Source organism: Meleagris gallopavo, chromosome 19 (assembly GCF_000146605.3).
Source record: "Meleagris gallopavo isolate NT-WF06-2002-E0010 breed Aviagen turkey brand Nicholas breeding stock chromosome 19, Turkey_5.1, whole genome shotgun sequence".
Lineage (NCBI taxonomy): Eukaryota > Metazoa > Chordata > Aves > Galliformes > Phasianidae > Meleagris > Meleagris gallopavo.
In genome coordinates, this window is record NC_015029.2 from 8,889,833 (window position 1) to 8,911,045 (window position 21,213).

Consider the following 21,213-nt stretch of genomic DNA (forward strand, 5'->3'; position numbering starts at 1 on the left):
AAAAAAAAAAGAGGGAGAAAGAAAGAAAGAAAGAGAGAAAGAAAGAAAAAGAGAAAGAAGAAAAAACTTCTGTAGCAGATATAAAATAAAGCTACCATGCTGTATCTATTAACAATTATTTGCTATCACTCATAAGAATCCTCTGAAAACTATTTCTGTTGCTTTGAAATACTGTACCACAAATGAACAAGGGATGGAAATAGAACCCCATTCAATCTCTACTATCATATTAAAGAAGGACCTTACACACACCACAGTGACCTCTCAACAGGTCAATCCTGCATTTCCCATTTGCAATTCAAACCCGAGACTGGAGCAGACCAAGGGCAAAATGGGCTCTTGATTATATTTAAGAGGTCATCATTGCTATGCACAGTTGTAGGAAGCAGACCTCTAGCTTTATTGCATTTTTAAATTCTGTCTTGTACAGAAGCTGCTCATATTTGGCAGTGAAAACTGGAAAAAGGATGTTTATATTTGACTTTTCCTTACCAGTGGCCTTCATACTTTCTGTATTAATAATGGGAAATAATATTTTAAAATGCAGTGGACGTTCAGTTCAGTTTAAAAATAACCTCGGGTTATCTATAGAATATGAAAGACTATCACCCCAAATTTGGCAAAAATTTAGCATTTAACAACAACAGAATTTCAAACACAAAACATCTGTGCATACTGCAAGTAAATGCATGAAAAATACAAGGTGCACCCTCACCCATTTCCACCTAATAGACATAGAAATAGAGCAGCACAAGCGCCTAGATTAAAAAAATATAAGAAGGTATAATTTCACTATTATCATCTTAAACAGAGCGGTAACTCTTTAGAAATATTTTCTCATATTACACTTAAAATGGAGAAGAGGATGGGAAAGAAAAGATCTATTGAAAAAGGAAGAGGTAGAACAGTATGTGTCAGCTACCTATAGAAGACTTTTAAGCTCTTGTGAAAATGTATATTGAACAATCACGTTTCACTACTTTATAGAAATGCCACATAGCACGGAAAGTGGAACAAAATTGGGCCATTTGTTTGTAAATGTTGTATGTGTTTTTTAAAAGGGAATGCCTGCTGCTTGAAGGACTGGGAAGACAAAAATAATAAAACAAAGCAATGAAGGAACGTTTCTCAACCGTTTATACAAATGTCACAGAATAGCATACAATTATATTAGCATTTAAGATACAGAAAAACAATCTGGTTATTTTACACACCACCAACTGCTTCAGAAATGCACATGAGAAGGGCAACCATTTTATTATTCATGAAGGTTATGTCCAGAAGAGAAGCACATGGAATTATATATAAATTTCCATGCACAAGAAAACTGTTTCATGTTTCTATTTAATATTTTCATATTACACCGTAAGTGGTCACATACAAAGTAGCAAATGTGATGAAATGAAATAGAATTAAAAGCATCTGAAGCAATTTTATCTTTCCCCAAACCTCTCGCAATCTGCTGGAGTATTTACAGACTGTGCACTGTACACAAAGTTAATTTCATGAGTTTATAGCCCTGCTACAGAAGAATCCCTTTGTATTAATATTCTGTGGACGTTAAAGCAGATTTCTACTTGTGCTATATGAAAACATTTGCGGTACTATCTTAAGAAATTTAGTGAAAAATTACTGCTAGCACAGCCTAAACACGTGCACACACACACAACCCTGTTATGCAACAAATTCTAAATAAGAACTTCAGTTATATTAACAAATTAGCTATCTTGTTTTTCCAAAACTCTCTAGTAGCTCTTCTTCAAAGAATAAATAGAATATCTGAAGTAAACCAAGGCAGAATCAACCATTCATCCATAAGGCATGTATCAGAACGACCATGCTTCTGGCTTAAAAGGAGCAACGAAAATTGGATAACACTTTCCTCAAACACAATTCAGTCTTCTGGGAATTGCACTGTTTACAAACAAAAACAGATTCAGAGAACAGCAAACAGTTTGAGTATTTTTTGCAGCAAAAATTCAGATTTGAATTGAATATAAACACTTAATTCAATTTCTTCTGCCTAAACTTTACAGTATAGTGTCATGAAGTGTATATAAATCCTTTCCCAACAAGGGACACTGTGCTATTTTTCCTGCAGAAATGACAACAATCTGCCATTTGGAAGAAGTTCATTGTCATTTCTGTACGGAAGATCTCCCAGCTCATGCAAAATTCCCTACCGTAATGCTCCAGCAAAATGGACAGGAGATGGACCACTCCAAATAGAAAACTCTATTTTCTGGCTTTTGTGGGTTTAAGTCAGAGTCTTAATGTGTTTGAAGATGGCTGGGTTTTTTTGTTGTTGTTGTGTTGTTTTGTTTTTTTGGTCTGTGAATATTTATAACAGTGTGAAAAATCCAGGACAGCTGGTAATGCATTTTGAAGTGTGCTAACAACACTGTATCAAACAGCTTCCTATTGATCACATAATGCTTTTTGTGACTAAGTGTTTCATACATGGTGCTTACACATTTTGAATAAGAACTTCAAGTACCTTTTGCTTCAAGCGGTTTTTCACTTCTTTTATTCCCATTTTTGCATGATCTTTTGCCTGCATGAAAAATTAATTTAAGTTAAAATCTCCCTCTATTTCTAGCAGTAACTATGTCTGATATCAGTACATCAAGATTCACCTTCTCCAGTTACTAAAAATGGCAAGGAAAAAATTGAAACGGTACTGAAACACATTGAAACAAATAGAAAGCTAAAACATAATAAAGAAATACTAAGCATACATTCAATTTTACAGAAATTTTGCTTTCTGCTTTGATGCCAGAGACATCTTTCATCTCTTCACATTCTACACCCTCTGTCCTTCCCCCTACCTATTTATCTTTGCTACTGGTTAATGATCAATACCTGCAAACTTCTTCCTGGATGTCTGTTCCATTTAGTAGAACCAATTTCATCTTACTCATTTCTCTCAGGTTGGAGAAAAGCAAAAGAAGAAAATAGTCATCTCAATGCTTTTTGTAGCATTATTTCCTAAAACTGAGCTTACAGAAATCTGCTCTTGTTTCTGTGCTGTTTTGCCTTGCACAGCGAAACTGGCAGCCACACACGACAATACAGTAACATGCTACTGTTTGTTAACAGAACCAAAAACATTTTCATTTAAAGAATAACTCAGTAAGTTGGACTCTAAATAAGTATGTATAAGAAATCTCTAGGGAAAATTAATTGACATTTAGAAAAGATGGAACAATTTGGAAAATGAGAGGATTCCCTTATTTCGATGAAACTGCAAGCAGAGAAACCTGAGGTAACAATGATTTCCAACTGAGTAATGATGAGATGGTAGGGCTGCTTAGCAGAGTATACAGGCACTATTCCCCAGAAATAAATAGAATGCATCATCTATACTTACAAAAGAAAACGCAGGTTCTCATTCTCCTCTGCATTTCAATTATGTTCAAATTTCAAAATGACTTTTCTATTTAAATTTGAAATTGAAATGAATGCATATTTCAAATAATTTTTTGAGTCCAAGAAAATGAATTCAAGCCTTGAGTTTCATTTGAAAGGTTAAAACAGGATTATAATTAGACTCTTATCTCAGTAGTAAGCCAATACTTGGTACTTACGAACTTATAGACAGTCTTCATGGCAGGGTTAGCTTTGGTCTTTACTGTGTTTAAAATGGCTCCACTTCCTTTCTACAATTAAAGTAACAATGGAACAAATTTTATTAAAGCCAACAGCAGTCCATTCTTAACATCATTCTTAATTTTAACAAAGCATTACCTTTGTTTATTAGTAGAGCACAGTATTATAATCTTAAATTAAATGAAAAAGAACAAAAGTAAAAACAGATTGAATCTTTCTGTTTTACTTGAGGAAGCCTGACTCTGTTCAACAGAGTGGTTCTCAAATTAAAAGATACCAGTTTCTTGTGGTAATAACAGGTCAACTCATAAAACAGTATTATACGACTGTTCCACTCACCCTCAAGGTGTCCTATACATTGCATTAAAATCCTAACCATGTTTAATAAAAAAGTATCCTACCAAATCAATATTGGGGGCAGAAAACTCGTTTCAGGAAACCCTAAATATTCAATTGGAAATTTTTTTTTTAATTTCCTTTTCCAAGATCTAAATGGACAAAGGGATAAATTGAAGGAGAAAGAAATCTAACTACTAAACATTACTGGAGAAGCTGATTTGCACATGATACGTACAATAAGTCATTAGGAAGCACAATGTCAGACAGAACAATCCATTGGTTTTTTTCACATCTTCCACACCACTGACTATTGCTGAACAGTACCTCACTTAATAAAAGAAATGGGCAAAACTGAAAGAATCAAATCTTATAAAACTTCGTGTTTTCCTATTTTTGTGCAATATCATACTTTCAGACATCAGATGCATAAGCAATCAATTTTAAAAATTGCTACATATGTTTCCACAGAACAATTGATCTTTAACAAAAAATATCAAACATCAAATGTAATTACACACATTTTCATATTAACTGTCAGCCATCCACTGTTCCTATAATTTTAAAATCGTCATCCTATGTCTTTATGTATAGAAATGTATGTAGGTTTTTCCATCCAACTACACTATGAGATTTTTTACATTACTATCATAAAGTATAGTTCATTCAGAATTATCAAGATAATATTGGGGCCAGCCTTTTTGTATAAGGAACATAATTCCATTCAAAACCAGAATAAAAAGGCAAATGGAATGGTACAAAAACAAGTTTGTCAGGAAAGAAACTGACCCTTCCTACTGACTCATACTCTTAAACAAGAAGTATTTTACCTTTTGATACATCGTATCATAATTTAGGCACTAAAAGAGGTGTCTAAAATCAGATGCCAACTACTACTATGAGTAGTGTTTTGCAGCGGCAACGGTCCCTTTTCTTTCCTTTTCTATTAGTAAAGAAGGATAAAACACATTTCTTTCTCAAATGACAATAACTTATTTCTATCTGTTTCCAAAACAAGTAAGAATTCCTATGCTGATTTTAGTGTATATTTTCTTTTTTCTTTTTTTTAACTGAAGAGTGTGTTAGCTTCTCACAGCTAAGTCTCAAATTCACCACAGCTAAACCCTACAGGAAACAAGTTAGTCTTGTTCTTGTCTACAGACATGCAGAACTGTTCAACGGTCCAGTGAGAGTTAGAATGCCTGTTGGAAGTGGTTTTTGTTCTTACCCTTACTGTAGAGAGCCACTGGAGGTACAATTTGTCACTACCTAGACAGAACCACAAAAATAAAGTGTAACTCTCCCACATGGCAAACAAGTATTATACGACTGTTCCACTCACCCTCAAGATGTCCTGTACATTGCATTAAAATCCTAACCATGTTTAATAAATCAATATTGGAGGTAGAAATGCAAAGTGTTAGCACTCAGTGGTTCTAGCAGCATGAATACTACAGGAGAGGATAATCACACTTCCATTTTACAGTAAACAGCAAAACCAAAAACTGATAAGGTATTTACATTTTTTCTTTTACTTGCTAAGAGGAATCTCTACTTTATCTGAACTTTCTTTCAGGCATTTGAGAATGCTGAGATTTTTTAAGGTTGCCAAAAGAAACATCAGGTGACTCTGGGTAAAGACAAGATTTTTTCAGTGTCTGGCACTGCAATAACTCTTTCAGTTGTACTTCAACCAAGAGGTAAAGCTGAAGTTTTCTAAGGCCAAACAGATTTTATTCAGACTGTGATAAGTTACTCAAAGTTCCTTATGCAGAAACAAAAATTTAAAATTTAAGATACTACAGAGCGATCTCTGTTAATTAGATGAGTGCAAACTATGAGCCACGATGTCATGATAGCGAAAAACAGTGAGTCAGGGACAATTGCTGAAATTGCTTCAAAGGACCATCTTGCTTACCTGCATACTCTCCCATATTTATCTCCTCTTCAAAAGCATCATTGAAGCCCTCTCCGGAGTTAAGAAGATCCAGGCGGCCATCGATGAACTACAATATCAGCATTAAAAGAGTGTTTTCCAGAAAGATTTTATTCTACATTTGCAGCAGCAAGGACAATGTTCTCATAAGGAAGTGACCCAGAAAGGGAATGAAAATAGAAAAAAAAAAGGCAAAATGTTTACTAAAACAAAATGCTATAAAAAATAACACTTGTCTGTACATCTGTGTTCTCAGCCCTCTTGAGCAGTAACATCATATTCAATAATAATATGTTTTCTGTGCAATAAAGAAAGTAATAAATAACAGCTGTACTGCAAAATACTCTCCTGCATTAGAGCAACTAGAGCAATGAAGCCAGTACCTGCTTAAAGAGCTGGAGCTGAATGGCATTCTGAAGGAACTGCCTCATGACTGCAGAACGATGGGACACAAACGTTTCTTCACAAAAAGTGATGGGTTCGCCCTGTAGAATTCAGAGGATTAAACACTGAAGAAGCTTGTGTTGAATCTATTTAAATACACTGTCTCCATTTTATCTACCTCCTTTCCAAAATAAATAGATAAATAAAACTTGCGTTAAGTTCAGCAAACTGCAGCTTATTTCCAGGTTTTAATCTGGTAACTGAGAAACAGTTGTAAACTGTGGCAAATTATGCATCATCAAAGTAAAACACATTCACTTTCTACACATACTAATAAAACTGGGGAAGGACCTCTCATCAGCCAAAATAGGTAATTTTACTTAATGTTTCCAAAATATGACACAAAGTCATTTAAATTTTGTGTATTGTGCTCATCTTTTTTTCAGTTAACCTGCACAAACAAGTCAGTAATGTCTACTCAGTTCTTTCCACAGTTCAGAAAGATTACACTTTCATATACTGAACTGAGTGAAATTTCTCTTTTTCACATCCTTGTTGGCAAAAGACAGAAATTGTTTTGCAGCTCTACTTTTATCTTATTTTAATGAGTCATGTTAATGCTGAAGTCTGCTGCGCACCTGCCATAAGGGCACATATTACCTCCACACTTAAATCGACAAATTCTCAGCGTAACAAGCAAATATATTTACTGAATTATAACCAAGAAAGTAGCAAAGCAAGATAAAATTACACTGATGTATAATTAATATGAAGGCTTTTTCATAACCACGTTAAAATGTATTTGTTGTTTTTTTATCTGTTGAGAATTTAGAATCAACATTAGACAGTAAAAAAACCTGAAAGCACACCTTTAAATGTGCACTACCATTGCATTTCCAAAAGCCTTTTGTATTAGAAACCTGGTTTGCCACTGGCCATGTGAAGGCAGGACGGCAAGGCGACCGCAGGGCCTGCTCACAGCCCCGCTCACTGCACTGCTGGAGGGCGCTGGGTTTTCCCCATCAGCTTCTGCAGGATGCTGTCATGTGGCCACCAAACTGGCCTTGCCACTGTCACCAAACAGTGCGAGCAGTTCTGACAGTTTTTAATGCAATTCACGAGGAATGTGAAGGATTTACTTGCCTTAAAATAATCAGAATGTAGTAAGATAATTGCTCCTGACCCCAAGGAATTGGAACACCAGAATCAACGTGAGACTACGTGATGTACCTCACCCCTAGCCCCGCAGCCAACAAATGCCAGAGGTCACAGGATGTTCTTAAGCTGAGGAAAGGACCCATCCCAAGTGAGCACCCGAACAAACATATGAGCCCAGCTGGGTCTTTCCCAAATAGGAGCCCCTCCTAGGATAGTTCACCTTTTCCTGGAGCCAAAGAATTTCCAAGAGTTTGGAGGAGAAAGCAGGTTTCTCATGTGACAGCTACCATTTCAGAATGTTTAACCTCATTTAAAAAATAACAACCTGACTTCAACTGACAGTAGCAGGTATTTACTTGATTAGTGTGAAAAAGATTTCCCCAAATTCAGCTGTTGGAACACAACAAAGCCTGCACGAAAACCAGTTGTGGCTAACATAGACAAAATCTGGAGTGTGAAAACTGCAGGAACAATACCACAAAGAAAAGCATAGATTTAGCTCATGTTCAGATTGGAGCAGTAGTTCACTACAAGGAGGTTTAGCTTTCATTTGATCCTCACTTTCTAACTACTATAAAGAACACAAGCTTCGTTTCCTATAACCTACAACGTAACATTTGTCCCACGGCAGAGGGATGTGAGTGCTGTGGACAGCAGGCTCTGCCCAGCAGAAGCTCCCCCAGCACTGCTGTGCCCAGAGCCAGCAGCTCCTCGTGCCCAGCTGAGCCTCACACCGCTCCTCACAGCACACGCACAGCAGCTGGGGAGAGCAGCACGGTGCTACGACACTTCCCTCCCCGAAGTACTAATGACCGAGTTTGTTCATTAGGTTGATTAGACCTTTTGACTTCTTAAGAGCCAATTCAGGCTCAACTGCTGCTGGATGATAGGAAAAACTTTAATCATCAAGGTCAAGCGTGAGCTTTTCAGCTCAGAACGCATTAGTACCTCCCATCCCCCACGACTTCCAGAAGGGTGAACACACTGTTGCTAACCTCCATCCGCAGCTTCATTACAAAATGGCAAGGTGGACAATAAGATCATTTCCTTGACAGACTGAGTTAGCTGTAAATTATGACGCTTATCAGCTCTGCTTTTACTGACAGATGACATTATACGAGAGGGGATAAGCTACGAATCACAGATATTTGATGAAATCAATGGTCTTGTTCACAGGTAAAACGATTTACAGTGACTTCTTATAAATCCGTCAACTACTAAACTTGCCATTTCCAACAATTAGAAGGTAGGCCTTGATTTATCAACACCTTGAATTTCCATTTTTCTTCTCTCCAACTAAAAGCACAGGATCGGAGCAAATACTCTGAATGTGCGGACAAAGCAACCCAACAAGGCAACTGACTGCAAAGTTAAACACACCTATACCCAAGTTTAGGTAACATCATTATTACTGTTTCAGAATAGAGAAGTTCACAGATTTCAAAGAAACATGATCTACAACCGTAAAGCAAGAAATGAAACTTTCAAATATAAGTTGAGAATTTTAGACTCCTGGATGTATTGAAAAAATAGGTGCCTTCACACACCTACCTTTCTATGAATATTTTATATTCATATGGCATAACGAAGTTCATCAGAGCAGTGCTGTTTGCTCACGACCCCTAAAAAGCCGAAAAGTTTCAGCCCACTTCCGATCAGCTGCCAGCACTACTTTAAAATTGGAATTCTCTTACATTCTAAAATAATGTTTAAAACCTGCTTAAAGAAGCAAGTAAGAAATGAAAGGAGGCCAGGACTGATTTAAGTTGCTCCTATAGTTCCAAGAAACTCGCTGTTGCATATTTTACAAAGCCCCAGAGCAAACTGAAATACAAAGCCTGGTTCTGATCTCCTGCGCTCTAAGAGCTTGACAGTGACATCCTGGGCTTTCAGGACAACCACTTCTCAAAAAGCAGAACTTTCTTTCAGATCAAGCTGTAGGAGCTTCTGCAGACAGTTATTGTCAAAGAGAGGAACCAGACCCCAACTGCCTGAACTACCCTCCTGCAGACAGGCCAGCTACCCGGCTACTGCATTAACTTTCACAATGAACAGAAGGGACTAAAACTACATGTGACAGAGAAGATAGCACAGGACAGAGAAAGACTTGGAGGGGGGGACAAGGGCAAACACCAACGATTCTGGAAAGAGACACAGGTGCCCAGGGAAGTCACAAAGTCCAATTATTTCTGCTCTAACCACAGACTGGACACCCAACGTGCATGGGACAACAGGGCTTCATGTGCCACCTGGAGAGCTGGAGAGCTCACGAAGATAAAAATGACAGCTCTTTGTCTTGCACACGAAAAGATTTCAAAAAAATTAATTCTAAGGGTTAACAAAAAAGCAAATAAAGATACGGAAGACTTTGTTTAGAAAACCCTGAAGTTACACCATGGAAGAGGCATGCAATCTCCTCCGCATTATCATGGTCAGCATGTGGTGCAGGGTAATGAATTTTGTGCTGCTGTATGCATGCCTTTAAACCACGTAGGTGCTCTTTCAAAACCTCTCTAATAAATACACAAGCCATTATAGCTGCTCTGTATACTACCCACGAAATGAAAAAATGTGGGTGGAATTTAAAGGTGCAGAACAAGTTGACAGTCTGACAGTCTACAAGTTGTAAGTCGGGTGTCAGAACTCCAGGCAGCAGAACCCAAACATACAGCAAGAACAACAATGTGTAAGAGATCCATATATCACTGTTTCATTACCAATTAGATGTTGCAAATGACCACATCTTTTACTAAAATTGGTTATGCGGCAGGTGACAAAGTAAAGCCTGCAGAGATATTCTAGGAATAATCATTCTTAATGATTCCATCCAGACTTATAAGGAAACTAAAGGTACAAGAACAATCTCACTGATCTAGATATATATATCAACGTCAGATACAACAGCGACCAAAGGCAAGCCACTGCTCTGCAAGCCTTTCAAGAATTGTGATTACGATGTCAAGGAAAGATTAGCTCGTCACAGCTGAAGAAGGATGATCAGTCAGCCAGCAGGATTCCATAAAGAAAATCTGAAATTGGTGATAGACACCTGAGAGGACACTGCCTCATTCAGCTTGCATTTGCAACGACAAATAACCTCCCTGTAACTAGTACATACATTCAGCACAAGAAAGCTCTTTGCATCTGCCTCAGTCATAATGGAATCAAGAAAGCATGGATCAAACACTCTGCATTAAGCAAATGGTACAGAGCTTTATTAGCATTTCAAGATGCTGCTCAGGAACAAAGAAATCACATGCTCACGGATTTTACCATACTTCTTCTAAAGAAAAGTAAATTAAGACTCTGTTCAAAAAGAAACCAGTTTACCAGGTCTGATAAATTAGGATTTCTTAGAGTAATCTTGGAAAGTATTTCAAAATCATGTACTTACAATCCAGACTGTACTCCTCAAACACTTACTGTCTCATGTAAATGTCTGTTTCTATCATCAGTCCAATTTTGGACTTCTTATCATTTTCCCCAATACAGTACATAACCACTATGGGTAAAGATACACCCAGAGTGAACTTTTTTTCCTACTTAAAAAAAAAAAAAAAGACAGTATTTACAGCATATGTATTGTAAATCTTATTAAATCATCTATTAAAAGTATCAAACAAAATGGTACATATCCCTACACTCTCTTGCAGGTGCTGGTGAACTGAAATCCCTGACTGCTGTCATTTTTCGGCACGTGGTCTGGTAACTCCTGTAATTATATCATTGAAGGACAAATAAAAGGGAGAATGACTGCATGTCAGGCAAACCACTGACATCAATCATAACACTCAATCACATCAACCCTGCCTTCAAAATGTTGTATGTCAGAACTTTCCTTACACCTGTGCCATGGTTCATAGGTACAGGCATGGGCAGCAAGCAGCGCCAGCGACAGAGGCACCACTGTGGTGTTTGGGAGCCTTCTTTTTAACATGGACCTCAGACAGGCAGTGAGACGTGGCATGGCACTCCTAGTTTGGGCTGGATTAAACAGGCACACAAGATTTTTCTCACTGTACTACAAAGTAGAACTCTGCAGTAACAAACAGAAATCAGAAAAATCTGAAGGAATATAAAAGCGTTTTTTGCTTTTGTTTCATGCTTACACGACGAAAACAAACACACGCAGTAACCAGGCACACACACATACAGACCCAAACTACACTAATTTCAAAATTTTACCTTGTAAGCATTCTCAATGTAATTCTCTGTACAAAAGTAGACACCAGCCGGGTCCTCTGACTGCAGACAGAAGCAAATTCATACCAACAAAACCGTTTTTGATGGATTTTGATCAAGAAAACTCAAATAAAACAGAAGTGTCCTCAGAAAGGACACAGGTCTGCATCCTACAGCCACTTTATTGTTTATCAGCAGGCTGCCAGCTAGGATGAAGGAAATTTAAACACACAATTCAACTTTGAATGTAAAATCATAATGAGAATTCTGTGGCCACAAGTGCATCTTCTGTGCCTTTGCTAGCATTATTATTACGTTATGATGATGATGATTATGCATTACTAAGTTGTAATGAATTCTACAAAAACCAAAACGCCTTCAGATCCAAAAACCATATTAACTGTATTAAAATTGCTATGAAACCTTTGTAAGAAAGAAAACAAAATAAGATTTAATTGCTTTATAGCACTGAGGAGAAACAGTTCAGATACTGACAAAGACAGCAGAGTTCAACACTACCCCTTCACAAATTATTTCAGCCCATAACATCCTGCATCATTAAGGGATCAGACAAACTTTGCACAAAAACTTTAAATAAGAGATGAAAGTAACAAAAAAAGTATCACTGGAAAATAACTAAATCACACAGTGACATTTTTTGCTTTTCCTTTTAACCCTTTTTAATTCCTTAGGATAGCTTTTCTTCTTAGACCAAGTACATATTCACAAATTTGAGAACTACTTTCCTGTAATAGACAAGCTGTTTTTTTTTTTTACAGGAGCTTGTCTGCTCTGATGTCTGAATCATCCACACGGGCCAGCTGTTCTCTGACCCAACTACTAATACAGCCTCATGCCTCCAGAGCTCAAGCAACAGCCCTGGAAGACAAAGTGCAAAGAAGCCAGTAATAATGCACTTAGGGCTGGAAGGGAGGGGGAGAAAGGAAAGAGGGAAACAAAAATATTAAAAAAATAAAAATAAAAAATAAAATCACCATTTCACAGATCAAGAATAGAGGCAAGAAAATAATAAGCAACTTTTACATGGTCACAAAAGTCTCTGGCAGAGGCAGGAAAAAGAACCAAAATTTCTTTAATCCCTGTTCAGTACCTTAAATATAAGGCTATTCTTCCTCTTCCTACTTGATATTGTGTCAATGCATGAGTGTAGGTGTTGAAAGACTAACAAAAGAAAAGTAATAGTATGGTATTATGAGCTGAGAAACCTAATCTTTATCAGATACAGCAAATCTCTATGATGCTGCCTGCACCGGGAACTCTCTCTTTGTCCTGGATATGCTTTAAATTACTGGTATAATGTGTACTGTATATTGTTCAACTCTTATATTTATTCCACAAAAACCCCTGTGGCCTGCATGCGATTTTATCATTAGCTGGCAAGGTAATTTCAGGGCCTGGTTCTGCAATCACTCCATGAGCAGCATTCCCATTGAAGCTAGTACGTTCTGCATGCAAAGTGGCTATCAATTCCCTATAATGAAAAAAGCCCTTTTCTATTTTAGCTATTGTAGTGCATTAGCAACAACACAAGAAAGGAGAAAAATTGCAGAGCGATTCTTTCTATGAGTTATTTTATACTATGACAAAATATAGAAGTCAGTCTACACAAAGTATTCCCCAAGAGATTCCTGATGACCTTTTCTTTGTTTCACTTATTAAAATTCGACATATTGTTAAAAAGAATAAAGAAATCTCTGCAAAAATCATGAATGACTGGCCACAAACAAAGAGTGTTCATAAATAAGGAGTCCAGAGGTGACAAATCACATCAACAAATTCTTTTGATTCCTTAGATACATAAAAAAACTAACAATTATCCAAAACAAGGAAGCTTCCAAGATTCACCCATTAAAAAATGCTGCAAACACGTTTTGCAGTGACACATTTGATTGCATTGTACAACGATCCCCAAAACCACACTGAAGATAGAAATATCTTAACATGTAGCTGAGATGTGGAAGGCAAATAAACAGGTCTTAAACTTCAGTAGTGCAGGGTAAAGGAGAAGTTTTAGTCACAAAGGTAGGTAATGAAAATCCCACTTATCTCAGTAACAGCAACAAAAAAACAACCTTATAAATAAATGGGATTGAACTTTAAATTTTCACTGAGATCTAGTCTCTGTAGCACGCTAATGCACAGGAGATGAGATAACATGATCTACATCTCCTCCTTTCAATAGTATCTGGCAGTTAGTGCTATTACTGTCACAGAACTCACTGAGGTTTGATTTGTCATCATGTTACACCACTTGCTAATTTGGTGTGGAAACCTCAGCTACTGCCACAAAAACCAGCCAGAAAAGCAATCATTTCAGACTGTATTAGGAACACTGGAAAAGGTTTCATTCCTTTCTGTTCTAGTCCTGCTACGGTCTATGGGGAAACCTAAGTGATCAGTCATTAACATATAAACGCATGCACATGCACAATTGCTACATTAGTTACCACACGATGGATTATAAACCCTTAACTTCAGTCACTACTCTTACAGATGCACTATTGCCTGCTTTTGGGATCAGCCAGACCTCAACTCCTGCCAGACCACAGCCACTCACACTGCAGTGATTGCTGCACACTACTGCTGCAGTCCATGTCTGCACAAAACGGTCTGGAAAGAATGAAGACACCAAGTCCACATGTGCTCAAGATGTTTCTCCTCAAAAGTGGAAAAGAGCAAAGTAAAGTGTTCCCTTTAAAAGTACTCAAGGAGAATTCTTTTATTTTCCTTTCACCACTTACTTACTCTTGGTTTGTCAGAGTGAGGCTGTGGCTGTCAGAGAAACAGCCAGCTTGGTGCAATCACCAGAAGTGTGGTCCTTTTGCTTTACTTTTAACAGAGCTGCTCTACGATTTGCTCTGAATGAAGCCTTTTCCTCAGAACATCAACAGGTTGAAGATTCATTTTTTTAAGTTAGATTTCATTTTGTTTCCCCGGGATTTCCTCTACATTTCACTTTCTGCAGTTTTTATTCAAATAGTTGGGGGAAAAAAAATAAAAAAAATCCAGCCTCAGAGCTGAGAGTGTTGCACACTGCAAGTGCTGAGAGCAGGACGTGCAGTCTGTCCCAGTCCTCGGATGGCTTCCAACACGTTCAGAAAGAAAAGGCTGCATCAAGCATGAGGATGACAAAAGCAGATTTATCTTATCACCACCTTTGTCCCGCAGGATTTGCTCAATCCACAATGAAGCAGCCAAAGGGAATCTGCTCTCCATCACTGTGAGCATGTAGCTTGTGCATGCTGAAGCCCAGCTTTGTAGCAAGTGGAATTATTTACTGCTTGGCCACGTTACTCCTCCCAGCTCTCATTATTTCAGCTGCGTATTTTTGACACGGAAACAACACAAAATTTCTTAAGTCTTTTGTGAAGGGAAAGCTGCCACCTAATTAGACCACCTGTGCAGAGACACATCTGGCCGGGCACACAGCAGCCACACGGCTGTGCGGTGCCCAGCAGCAGAGGGGCCTGGCCGCACTGCTAAGCTGTTCTGACAGAGAGCAGCTGGGCACTGCCTGCCAGGCCAGGGTTCCCCTCCAGGCCCACACGCCCTCAATGTTATAATTGTATTTTGTATAAGTCCTTCTCACCTGCCCCACAACCTCAGGCCTTCTCACCCAGGAAACACAGCTAGGCCTGCAGGGGTTTCTGTCAAGAAGGCTCCACAGACATCGATGCCATGTGTGCCAGTTATAAGTAGGACTGACAACCAACAAAACATTATCCAAATATTTGCATCCTTCACTGTGATGCTTTATTTTGGCATTCATTTCAAATTGCATTTATGAAACAATGCATATGAATTTCTGCAGCTCACACATTGCAGGACAACATGCTCTGGGGGTGAGGCCCAATGCTGTTCTAGCTGAGCAAAACTTAATTTTGCTCTGCACGTTCCTAAGAAAAGCTAATCAAGAAGTCCATTCTTATGGTATCCTCAAAGCTCAAACCTCTGATGCCAGTCACTGCTGAAATGACTGATTTCTACTCATGCTCTTTTCCCAGTTTTATTCTTAGCACTACAGAACTGTACTTCTCCACCTGCAAAAGTTGGACATCCATAGAATGAAAGTTGTCTAACAGTGTTCTTAGTTCTAGTAATACAAGATTTCACATTCAATAGCAGTTCCAACTCATTTTTCAGGGTTAAGCAAAATAAGCATTCAGGAACTTTAAAAAACATGTAACGTGCCCTTCTCCTCTCCCCAACATGCCCAATTTTACTTTGACTAAGTATAAAATATTTGCTCATTTAGATTTCCACTCTACATTAATACTTTTAAAGCTTAGAAACAACTCCTGTGGTGCTAAAGAGTTAATACTTTGTAGTGTGGTCACCGTAAACAAGCACAATTTCAGCTAAACAACACTGCTTTCAGAGACACAGGGCTTTGCAGGTGTGAGCAATAATTAAAGGTTTCAGCACATCTACCTGGATGAGGTATTTCTGCCTCCTATTCCAAGGAGGAAGCCCTCTCTACGGAGTGCAGAAGAGCTCATTAATGAGGCTAATTAGGTGTAAAGGGGGTAGAGTCTGGCATCAGCTGCAGCTTATAGAAGCTAATCATTAAGCTTTGTAATCTCCACCCCAGAACAGCAGATGATCATGTTCCTAGGTGACCAGTGTTGCTAAGAAAATTTCCAGCACCTGAGTACCTGACCAAATACTTTCTGGTGATGCTAACAATTCTCTTAACTCTCGCCAACCCAGAAAGTGGGCTCAACGTCATTTCTTCACACATCAGGTTTCTAACAACAAAAATCCGCACAGATCTGAGCTTTACACAAGGTCTATAATGCGGTTAATCTCTGAATTACAAGTAGTCATGATATCAACATATGGAAGGATCACTAGAAAATATTGGTTGGTGGAGCAATGTGCAAGAACAACATAGATAAGAGCAATAATGCTTGAAAAAGAGTGATCACGTAAACCTCCTCAATGTTTGCAAGTTCTCCCTGTAATTTCTTTGCACAAAGCAGTGAAGTTACAATACCACAGGGATGAAAGCCTTGTTAATAAATATGTAAAATAAAGATTTCGTTGTACTCATCTAATTTGAAATGAGAAAAAGGACATAATTTCCATGGAGAGAGAATACATGAAAGCAGAGCTCAGTCTGGAACTTGTTTTTTGCAAAATGAATTGTAAGGATGGCAAAGTATTGCAGCACCTCAACATGAACACTTGAGCTGAACAGGCTCCTTCCAGGTAACCTACTGCTGTCCTTTTTTTCTCTAGTTTGAATCAGCCTGCAAAAATCCAAAATTCTTAGATTTGAATTCAAAAACACCAAAGAGTATTTTTCATTGCAATTATTTTACTACTTGATCACAGGGTTTCTTGAGAGATTTTTTTTTATTTCCTGGTATCCACATGATTTCCACTCCCAGAACTTGCAAGGCAGTTTATATTAATTCCCCTCAAAAAGCATTCTACTAAATTGTGTAACCCTGCGTCCTGTTTACCTGGAATCTCTCTGGCAGAGTACCTATTCTCCCCCTGCAATACATTGAAAAATGTACATATATTGAATACACTGAATAACGCACTGAAAAATGCTGACAAGAAAAAACTTTGATGAGTTTTATATATATATAGCTTGGTAATTTTAGTAAGTTTACACTTAAATAAAAATTTATGTAGAATTTTTCATTTAAGTAGATAGCGATTTTTATATTTTTCTAATACAATTTTTGCTGTGTTTCAGAAAAATATGCTGTCCTATCACTGCACGCAATGGTAAACAAAAGACTGCAGTTTTGCAAGCACATCTTATTCCATCTTCTGGAATGCTTCAAGATTCCAAATCACAGCATCCCTCCAAAACCAATGGCTTCCTCACAACCTTTTATCAGCTGCTTGTACCATGCACAGAAAGGATTAGCATCACTAAGAGGGATAAGAACTAGGTCTAGACAGACATCCAACATTTTAAGTGTAAGAACGGGAGCCTGCCTAATCGCTATCAGTAACACACATCTTCCCCTTCCTGCTGCAACAGGACCCAACTGCCAGCACCATGGCTGGACGTAATGGCCATAGAGAAACTTCAAATACCTAGTAACACAAAACATGCAAGCATGAAGAAAATTTAAAGGAATCCTCCTTAAGGAGAACTTGGAGACATTAGTAACTGAAATAAAGTAAATCATGCTTCACATCGTAACAATGCCCCTTAAATCACCTAAGTCACCAGCACTGCATTATGTGCCTGAGTACCTGTACTACGTACACTGTCACATCTATTACATTTATTATGTTTGCAGTAACTCACCTTTGCAGATCCTCGAATTGCTCTTGAAAGAATATTAAACTAAGATCTCTGAAGCATATTACTTACAACTCTTGAATTTTCAAGAAAAGCCATATAGTTTAAAAGGTGCATTTTCCAACTAAAAAACTAAGCTGTAACTTTGCATAGGTCACCAGATTGCAAAACTGATTAGATCAAGGTAATGCTTGACTCTCATCGTCGATAGAATGTAGAAAACCACTCAGTTTATTCTGTTTGCCTTTACTAACTGAAACGGTTAAGGATTGGAAAGAAAAATCCCCTGCAAAACCAGAGAACGTGCAAGTATCACTGAGGTCATAAGGGCTGCAGCATATTAAATATGAACTCCCTTGTCTTCATATTACTTGTGGACTTTGAACTGCACAGATTAAATTATAGGAGCTGCTCACAGGTGGCACCAGCTCTCATTATCAATCAGGGTATGGCTGAACACCTCAAAATAACAACACTGATAATCCAAGGCTCTTCCCAACATGCATAAAAAAAAAAATCTCAATAATAACCAGCACCTTCTCTTACAACAATGCAGAAAACTTGAATACAATGACAGAAATACTTTGTAACCTGCACTACACTGCTTTTAATAATTCTGCAGGCATATAAATGAAGAATACATTGTGTAATTAGGGATTAACAAAAGCCTTGAGATAAGCCTGTTCCCCAGTATTGAAGGCATTGTGGCTTTAGCTTCTTATACTAAAAAAGGACAGGTATACAAAAAGCTTTGAGAAAGTATACAGGTATTCAAGACCAAAGGTGCAACACCATTTCTTAAACAGAACCATAAAATCTTCTGAAACAAACTTGTTATCAAAGTACCTGACTGTATCACAGGGAGCTGGGATGACAGAGCCTCATCCACTGTGTCAGAAACAAGTTGCTGCTTTTTCTTTCTAACAAGTTACTTCATAATCAAGCAACAGCATTTCTCATGGTTGATCCCCAAATTTAGGATAAGGAGGGAAAAAAAATAGAAAATAGCGGTTTTAGTAAAGAAATGCCATAACTGATCACATGAATAGGCTGTCTCTCTGGTTATCTGTATCCAGGGGAGCCACAAGCAGATGCTTAGAACATACCAGGAAGGTAGAAATCCTGAATGTTATTTCTCTACTATCTGAAGAAATTCAAGGAGTCTCCTGTTGCTTGTGTATTAAATAAACCCAAACAGAGGCCCCTCTCCAATGTCCCCTAAAGCTGATACGAAGTTCCTCAGTATCATGCCCTAAGGTTCACCCACCAGGTCTGCTAGTTATTGTACGTAGAAAAGTCTCCCTCTGTTTGCTTCAGACCTTCCAGTTACAAACCCTCATCGGTTGGCCCTGTTGTTTTTCATATGGGAATAAACAAAATCACCCCCACCCACTTCCTCCAACTTGTCTGGGAGACCCTTTCCCAGAAATAAGATTACAAAATCGGCCAACATGCACAGAATCTCCAACATTTAAATAATTAGATTAAGCATTTTATGGGGAAGATGACATCTGTAAGCAAAAACTAGTGTGTTAACAATCTGCTAAGTATGTGCTGATGCATGAATTGAAGAGCAGAAGTGTAACCATACAACAATCTAAGAATACTGTGTTTTTGTCAGTGATGACAAACTTTGTTTCCCCAAGTTCTAACTGGCCACCACAGCTATGCATGTCCCAAGCTTGCTCTTTAGGGCCGGAAAAAAACATACAGAGTGACTCTAGCATTTGGCACTATTTCTGCATTGTTTTAATGTTTCTGACAAGTGCTCCATTGTTTCTTAGTCATTTACACACTTCATTTCAGTAATTAGCTGTCAGAGAAGGCCCAACAGCAACTTAGTGTTGTCTGCTCAAATCATATTAATGAAATGCAATCCACTCAAACGTCCTGAAAGCATATCTGTAATTGTGTTAAATGGAGAGGCTGGGGACATCAACAAACTTCAACTTCTGAACAGGGCATTATGATCGAGTGCATGAATCCATTATTTCTTAGGGATCTGACAACCAATTAATACTACAGAGCTTCCTATGCAATGATAAGGACTGATGTTCTAACACTTTCTTGAATTTTTTAAGCATAAAAAGTGATTTTTTAGACTCTGGGATATCAAAGTAAAAGCTGTGTCTAATGTGTGTGAATACAGTGCCCTTAAAGGCAGAAAAGCAAGAACTGCATGCTGTAGCGTCACGGAATTGGTTTTTATATTTAGAGATTCAGTCTCTGCATGAAAACTAAACGTGAGATATTCGTTGTATTCATGACACTGAACATAAGTACAATCAAATAAACCCCATCATCCTTATCAAATATATAGGTTTTTAAGGCTTCTTATATGGGTGCTGTAATCAGCAGTCCAAAAGAATACAAAATGCAATTGATTTCTTCTGTTTGAGTACTTGCCAGTCAAACTGCTGCATCGTTTTCTCCTTCACACAACACCAAAGACTTCCAAAGAACAAGATGAACAAGATGAACAATGGACAAGATGAAAAACAAGAAGCAAGAAAAAGACGTAGAGGAAATGTCCTGTAGGTATAATAGACTTAGGAAAATGTTCACATCAGTTATGACTGCAAAAGAGCAATTCAAATTTAATTAAAATTGAGCACAATATAAGCTACGGCAAAATAATTAATAGGAAACATGATTTTTAGTGCAGTTACGATACCTAGAACTCTGGCTAGATGTAATGTTTTTTGGGGAAAATATTTACGTCTGTGTTACAACTGAAAATTATTTACCTGAACTTATTTACATGAACTTCATTGCCTGGATTCAGCTTCTGTCAGAACTAATTTAGAAGAATGCAGCACTTTACGAATATTGCTGGTTGGGTGCTTTTAATTACAGTTAATACGCTGGAAAAATCATCAAGAGCACATCCAAAGAGCTTTATTCATCATTACCCAATAAAAACAAAACATTCTCACAAGATTCCAGCACAATGGACACACCAGTAACTTAGTTACTAACTTTCAGGCCAGTAAGTAAGGTAGATGATAGCATTCTCGTTTTTTTGACTGCCTTCAAGTGTTGAATATAAAATATTTGTATGTGTAAGAAGAAAAGCATCTCTGAGAACAGTGTTCTTTATTTCTTATATTTTTACTGGAGAATTTGGTTGACAAGTGCAGGATGAACCTCACTATACAGAGAGATCCTTAATAAAGGCAAATCAATCCTGTTTGTAATTCCTACCAATTGTTTTCATTTTCACCAATAATGCCTGCTAAGAACAAACGTTCTAGAGACACAGATTTTAACCACAGCTCTGAGAACTTCACAAAAAATAATCATTTGACACATCTTT

The 21,213-nt window shown here is 37.7% G+C and overlaps 1 protein-coding gene across 8 annotated transcripts in view; it reads right to left on the reverse strand.

The window, feature by feature from the left end:
- Positions 1–21,213, reverse strand: part of DENND1A (DENN domain containing 1A) — a 174,690-nt gene that overhangs the window by 33,891 nt on the left and 119,586 nt on the right. For 7 of the 8 annotated variants that reach the window (XM_031556243.1, XM_031556244.1, XM_019621529.2 and 4 more), the window contains 5 exons: positions 6,265–6,366; positions 5,864–5,951; positions 5,174–5,214; positions 3,588–3,659; positions 2,498–2,554 (listed from right to left, as the gene is read on the reverse strand). In XM_031556243.1, coding sequence (XP_031412103.1) covers positions 2,498–2,554; positions 3,588–3,659; positions 5,174–5,214; positions 5,864–5,951; positions 6,265–6,366 — 360 coding nt within the window. The remainder of the gene's footprint in view (positions 1–2,497; positions 2,555–3,587; positions 3,660–5,173; positions 5,215–5,863; positions 5,952–6,264; positions 6,367–21,213) is intronic. The other variant, XM_019621530.2, reaches the window with a different exon arrangement.